The sequence below is a fragment of the Anoplophora glabripennis genome, unplaced genomic scaffold, assembly GCF_000390285.2.
Source record: "Anoplophora glabripennis isolate ALB-LARVAE unplaced genomic scaffold, Agla_2.0 scaffold134, whole genome shotgun sequence".
NCBI lineage: Eukaryota > Metazoa > Arthropoda > Insecta > Coleoptera > Cerambycidae > Anoplophora > Anoplophora glabripennis.
In genome coordinates this window covers 1,090,697-1,098,165 of record NW_019416384.1, presented here as the reverse complement: position 1 = coordinate 1,098,165, position 7,469 = coordinate 1,090,697, and the positions used below count along the sequence as shown (strand labels likewise).

Here is a 7,469-nt window from a genome sequence, read left to right as displayed (position 1 = left end):
CTTGACCCCCATTCCCATTTGAAAAAATTTAGGGGATAGCACCCCCACTTGGGGGTTGAAGATTTTGGTATGCTTTTTGAGCCAAAAGTTGTCCCCCTCAGAAACAAATTTGACCTGTTTTTAGATTTTGCCGAAAAGTTCTTTACTACCCTGTAATGTCTTGCGGTACGTTTTCGATGGGCTACCATGTATTGTGGATGGAACACTTCTTCGATTGCCATCATATCACTGAGATCTGAACTCCATTGAACTAATCTGAGCGGATATAAAAGCTTACGTGGGACGAAATAACACAACATTTAAATTGCGAGATGTCGATGTACTTCTGCTGGATGTAATTTCATGGTAACTGTGAAGTTTGAACTTATACTGGAACCACTCATCCTATCTACCTTTGGGCGACAGTAGTAACAGTGATAGTGTTAATGATAACAGTTGCTAGTGTCTTGTGCAGAGTGGTGGATTTCATTTTTCTATTGTTTGTACTTTTAGTAGTTTCAGTTGTCTTACTGATAAAACGCTGGCTACGTCCCACAATAAAGGAAGAAAAACATGGCCGATAGTACGCCATCTTATTCATGAAAGCAGAATTTCTCAACAATAACTTTCGGATAACTAAAAAAATACCATGGACATTGTGATTGACCAAAGCGAATATTTTATATTTAATAATTTCCCTAAAATGATACGCCTATGGAATCGCATTCCCCACACGCCGAATGAGCCACTGCCTACAATTTTTGAACTCGGATATAAAAGGAAAACAACATTTCAAGTATTATTTTTTGAATATAAACTACAACTGATAGATGCAATGAAACTATACTACTTACATACGGTGTCACAGTTTTAGGCATTATTTTTTAAGCAAAAACTATCAAGTTTTTAAAAAATAGTTAAAAAAATTACATATTCGAATTTTAGTATCCTTCAATTTATTCTGTACGTGTTGAATTTTTTTAGCACCTGACGAACTATTCACAACTTACTCAAACTTAAATGATATTATTATTCCACGCCCACAAATAATAACAGTGCCATTAATTATTATATACGCTCCTAAATAAGACATGCCAGAAATATATTTTTTTATTAATTAATCAGTTAAAAGTGAATCATTCATTCTAATTGGACTGAACTAAATAAAGAGTCATAATTAAAGTTAATAATTCTTTATTAAGTAACTTTTATAACAACGCAAAAGTCCTTACAAACGAAATACAATTGCAATTAAAGATATCAGTTCCGTTAATAATAAAAGAAACAAAAAGTGACGTCTTAAAAACTACTATTTAACATTAATTATTACTGCAGCATCAGTACACGAAACTTACTTACTCTTTCAGACAGTATTCAATTATTGCTATTAGTCACGTTGGTAAAAAAAAAAAATAACTAGAAAACTAATTTACATCCGAATAATGAGATATGATACAAATTAAACCTAACTTTACAGTTTCACTTATAATAAAATGCATAATAGTTCAAATGAAGATGTACTCTAAACGAAGAACATTCGCCTAACAACAAAAAATTGAAATATGGAAAAACCGTGGCTTGGAATAAACTAAGTTTATTATTTAATTGTGCATATTCCGTATTAACTATTTGTGTTAGGAAGATGTGAATTATGAATATGCCTAACATAACAGAAGCTAATGAAGATAAGACATTTTTTCATAAATTTGTTAATATATAACAGAAAAACATCTTCCCATGAAAATTATAATAACAATTTGCCAAAATAATTCACTATTTCTAACCATAAAGAAAAGTTTCTTATGATTGATTAAAAGTTATGTTGGTTGTATTTTGGAAATAATGGGATGTTTACTAAGTTCTCGCTGTTTCCAACAGATGGCGTTACTAGAACCGCAAGCGTATAATTTGAGATGGTAACCTACCGATAAGCAAGCTTGAAATTCAGTGTAATTCGCCGAAGTGTAAAGTACTTCCTTTTTTCATAACGTTAAACATGTCCAATTTCGTGCTGAAAAAAGAATAGTTACAGGGAATTTTACTGTATTACTTTATGCAAAACAAATTGTAGCTGAAGCACACAAAATTCTCGTTAGGACTTACGGCGACCATGCTCTGTCGCAAACAACATGCAGGGATTAGTTTAGACGATTCAAAATTAATTACTGGTGTTGAAGCCAAAGAAGCATGAGAAGCACCGAAACAGTTTGAAGATGAAGAATTGGAGGCATTACTTCATGAAGGCTCATGACTAACGCTAGCTGAACTTGCAAAATCATTAGGAATTGATCACACAACAATTTAGAAACGTTTGAAAGCATTGAGAATGATTGAAAGGCCGTACTAGTTGAAGACGTTTTTTCAAGAACACGAAATTAAATTTATATCCATCGATATATAGAAAATACTTTGAAGTACCATAATTATCATCTCAAATTTACAAATGTAGTAATGACATCAAATTTTGAACTTTGAAGACAGCGTCACATAACAATGAAAGATTTGAGAAGTTTTAAACAATTTTTTATGATCTTTATGCCACCAAAGCTTCTCAGCATCGATAATTTTAACCAGGATCATATTTTTGAGAAAATTAATTCAAGCAAGACTGAAAATATGCCCAATAAAATAACAAACATCTACTTAATTTTGACACGAGTCTTTCCATTACAATTTATATCAACATATAAAAAATTCGTGCGTTTTTACGCATGTATTGTACAATGGCTGGGTATATACAATATATCCGTTCATAACGTAAAAATAATTTATTATACTAATAACTGCTTAGGACATAAAAATTAAAAATAAAAATAATATCGCATGTTGCCGAGTGAAGTAACATGCATGGAACAATAACGAGGACCGTATAATAATTATTACGAGGCTCAGTCGAGCACACACGATTACTAATATTAAACTAACAAGTAACAAGGAATGCAATATACACAAATAATTGATCAAACCTAACGTAAATCTAGACAGGGAGGAAGCACGTTCGAAATTTGGAATGTCAAATAAAATTAGAAATGGTTCTAATAAACGTAATTAAACTTTCTATACATATATTTCTATACAGCCAAACAAAACACAAATATATTTCTCGAAATATAAAACATGTTTCTATACACTTAATTTGGTTCTGTAAAATTAATAGACTCTTAAAACACATATTGAGTAGAAAATATCGCATGTAACATAAGGCACATTATTTTCACACTAACCTACGTAAGGCAACTTTAAAAAATAATATCATTAACGGTTAAAGGCGTATTTGTTTTCTTAAAAAAGTTAATGTTTTGTATAATCACAATTCCAGTAGGCACGAAACCTACCTACTTCATTTGATGTTAAAATGTCGACTGATGTCATTACTTTATTAAATAAATTAGTGCCATTACATTTTGCAATAACCTTAACTACTTGAATACATGAAATGAATGAGTTTTAACAATATAAATTGAGTTGTAATAACGGACGAGAATGAAACTTCAACCGTTTCGGACCAGTAATATAATAATATTTATGAAAATAACGAAGACATCTTTCCTGTGAACATTGTAACGATATAATTTAATGAAAACAGTAATTATTCATTTTCAATTGCGGCCATAAATTATTGTACGGACGCACTAAATTTAACTTACGTTATTTATTTAAAAAAATCAAATAAATCATTTAATTTATGGCCCAAGTGCGATTCACATTTAAAAAGACAGGAAACGTATTCTTGGAAACTACCAAAATAAGAAAAATTAATTACAATTTACAATCTTAACAAACAATTCTCCATTTTTTTATACATTAAAATTTGTATATATTCTTTTGGAAGACGTATCCTTTTTTAACCAGAGAAAGAAGACAATCTAACAATAGATATAGCTCTCTGTTCTTAATGGTTGCAAAGAGGTTATGTAAATATGTATATCAGAGATAGACATACCATAATTATTTTTCTTTAATCCTGGCAAATACTTCTTGGCCAATAGAGATATTTAAAATAAATTTGAAAGGCATCTAAATATATCAAACGATTAAAAATACTGAAAACAGTTCAATATTTGAGTTCTATTAGTTAGTATTTCTTGTCATACATCTTAGCTAACTTCATCTGATTTTCAGAAATAATAAAATTAAACAGAAAGTCAATACCAGAAATCTTCTAGAAAGTAATAAGTTTAATTATATTTGATTTTCTCTTGAAATTTCCATGTGTTACTTTATTAACCATATCACATTTTTTGTAAATGTTTTGCAGAAAAATAAAGTTGAAATGAAAAATATCGAATAATATGCCTTTCTTAAAAAAGGTGTTCTCAATACTTGCAATATCTTTCACGTTTTTATATCCAGAATAATGCATGCAACAGTATTTGGTAACAAGATCCACCTCTACAATCAACCCTAGGGTAGATAAGAGCTGATTTACAGACTATTTTTTTTAATTAATTTATTTTTGGAAATATGCGATCCAAAAAACTGACATAATAGTTAAAGTTTGGAAAATCATTTCCAAAAACAACACTTAGTTTGACCTAGCCGTAGAAGTATCTGTGTAGTTTCTTGATTTACAGTCTAATGTAAGGAATTTAATTCAAAATTTTTATTTCTTGAGATGAGCTATAAAAATCTGAGACAATATCTTAAAAGTTTGGAAAATCAGTATAAAAACCAACACCTACTTTGATAGAGGAGATATAGTATATGTGTAGCTTCTTGATCTACGGCCTAATGTAAGGAATTTAATTCAAAATTTTTTATTCTTGAGATATATGAAAATCTGACACAATATCTTAAAAGTTTGGAAAATCAGTTTAAAAAATAACACCTACTTTGATAGAGGAGATATCTGTGTAGCTTCTTGAAGCAGTTTTATTAAAAATGTTTATTTCTTGAGATAAAGTTTGAAAATCTGAGACAATATCTTACAAGTTTGGAAAATCAGTTTCAAAAACATCTACTTTGATAGAGATGTAGTGTCTGTGTAGGTTTTTGATCTACAACCTAAATTTTTTATATCTTATTTGAAATGTTAATTTCTCGAGACATAATGTAAAAATTGACCTAACATCTTCAAAGTTTGGAAAATTATTTTCAAAAACAGTACCTATTTTGATATAGGAGTAGATGTATCTATGTAGTTTCTTAATCTACAGCCTAATTTTAGGAATTTAAGTAATTCGAATTTTGTATTTCTAGAGATGTGATCTGAAAAACTGACCTAATATCTTCAAAGTTTGAATAATCAATTCCAAAAGCAGCACCTACTTTGAGATAGGAGTTGAAGTATCTGTGTAGCTTCTTGATCTACACAATTTTTGTAATTTGATCCAATATTTTCATTTCTCGAGATGTGATGTGAAAAATTGACCTAATATCTTAAAAGTTTGTATATTTCCCAAAACAACACATACTTTGGTATAGAACTTAAAATATATGTGTAGCTTGTTGAATTAGAGGCTAGAGTTTGGAATATCATTCGGAATATTCATATGTTCGTATGTGATGTGAAAAACTAAATTAATATCATCAAAGTTTTTAAAATGCACTCCAAAAACAATATGTATTTTCACATAGTACTTAAAATATCTTATAATAAGGGCCGTGTTGCCTTAACAAAAATTTTTAATTGCACAAATTTCTGCGTACTTGCAGTTATTAAATTAATGTTTAAACAAATACTTCTGAAGAAAACAAATACCCCTTAAAAGCTACGTACTTACAAACTAATTCAGTATTTCTGCGGACTAACATTTGAGTTTGGAATACCGTTATTCTCGTAATAAAGAGACACTATACTGTGCTTCTTACAAAAGGCCCACCACCAGCGGAAGCCAGACAGTCCAGTGAACATGAATTCTGGGTCCCGAGTGCGTCTCAGCTTCTCCACAAAGTTGAGCACGGCGTTAAGCGATTTTTTCGTGCGCCTGTTGTAGGGAGAGACGGAGACGTCACAACAGAATTCCAAAACTGCCGCCTCTTCCGCCAGCGTCAAACCTGCTTCCTCCAGAACGGCCATGCGTTTCGATTTCCCTAATATGTTATCGTACAGCGTTCCCTTAGGTATGCCGTACCTCGCAGATGCTTGGGTAAAGCGCATTTTTTGCGTGACCACCGCGTCTATCGCCTCCTTCAGCTGTTCTTGCGTCCACGTGGGGGTTTTTAACTTAAGTAAAGCTGGATAATCTGATCAAAGGAAACAAAACGTGCTCGGTTAGAAATCTTAGCAGAAATAATAATGCACCCATTCTTTGAATTGGGTTAGAAACAAAAAATTGGTAAAGCCGGTGGAAGCAAATTAAATAATAAGGAACTAGTGTATTGAATTAAAATAGGATGCTTTGCTGTTACAGAAACGTGAGATACGAGTATCCATAAGTTTTTAAAAAGTCTGGTATAACTAAAAGAATTTGATGATAAACCGCTCTAAATGATAAGAGCCTTAGAACATGTGTTTGTGGTACTTGGTTTGCTGGCAGATTCAGAGTTTCTTCTGAAGAAGACAACGATATGCCTCACAAAATATACAGGGTGTTTCATAACTCTACCGACACAGAACAGGCATGTGTAGAGGATCTTAAAATATGCCGATTTGTTATGCAACATTTTTTTTCTGCGGTGTACCGTTGGAGATATTGGCCTCTGGAAATGAGTGTCAAATTTTGAAATACAATAATATTTCAGGAATGCCTTAACATAGAGCAAATAAATTTGGTACATGATTTGCGTTTATTGTTTTCTTTAATTGGTAAAAAAATTAACTTGTTGGAGGGCCAATAAGAACCGGACTAGGAGTAGGGCGTCCTTAAAATGAAATCGATTTTTTTATCAGTATGCCAATTATTAAATAGTTTTACCAGTATTACAGGAAATTTAATTTTAAAAATTGTTTATTGTTTTTCAAAGTTTAACACTCATCTTCAGAGGTCAATATCTCTTCAACGGTACGTCCCAGAAAAAAATTTTACATAATCGGCATATTTAAAGATCCTCTACCAGTGCCTGCTCTGTGTCGGGAGAGTTATGAAACATCCTGTATATGGAAAAATATATGGAAAAAATATCGGAAATATAGAACCACTTCGGTTCTGTTGGTGGTGAAAGCATATTATTGATAAATAAGCACCTACATCTAGGTAACTAAGTTAAATTTTGAAATATTAAACTAAATATGACAGTTCGTGAAATATACAGTGTGTTCCAAAATGATGGAACAAAATTAATTTTTTTTCCAGTCGAAATTTAAGAAAATCGTTGAAACAGCTCAATAGTAAATAGAAATTTCACTTCTCTGCAATATTTTTTATTTTTTAAAGTCATGTTTGACAGATCTATAACATTATCGACATTTTTTTTTAATAGGACACTATATTTTTTAAGTTATCAATTATATTTGTAATAACATTTGGTGTTTTGTTTCAAACTTCTTCTCTGATACGATTTTTCAATCCTTCGATAGTGTCTGGTCTGTTCACATATACTTTGTTTTT

At 31.0% G+C, this 7,469-nt stretch overlaps 1 protein-coding gene across 1 annotated transcript; it reads right to left on the bottom strand.

Moving 5' to 3' along the window:
* Positions 1–5,710: 5,710 nt before the first annotated feature.
* On the bottom strand, positions 5,711–6,079 carry LOC108903780. The gene has a single exon (XM_018706074.1). It carries the CDS (start codon positions 6,077–6,079, stop codon positions 5,711–5,713), a length of 369 nt encoding a protein of 122 aa, XP_018561590.1.
* Between the last annotated feature and the right edge of the window lie 1,390 nt (positions 6,080–7,469).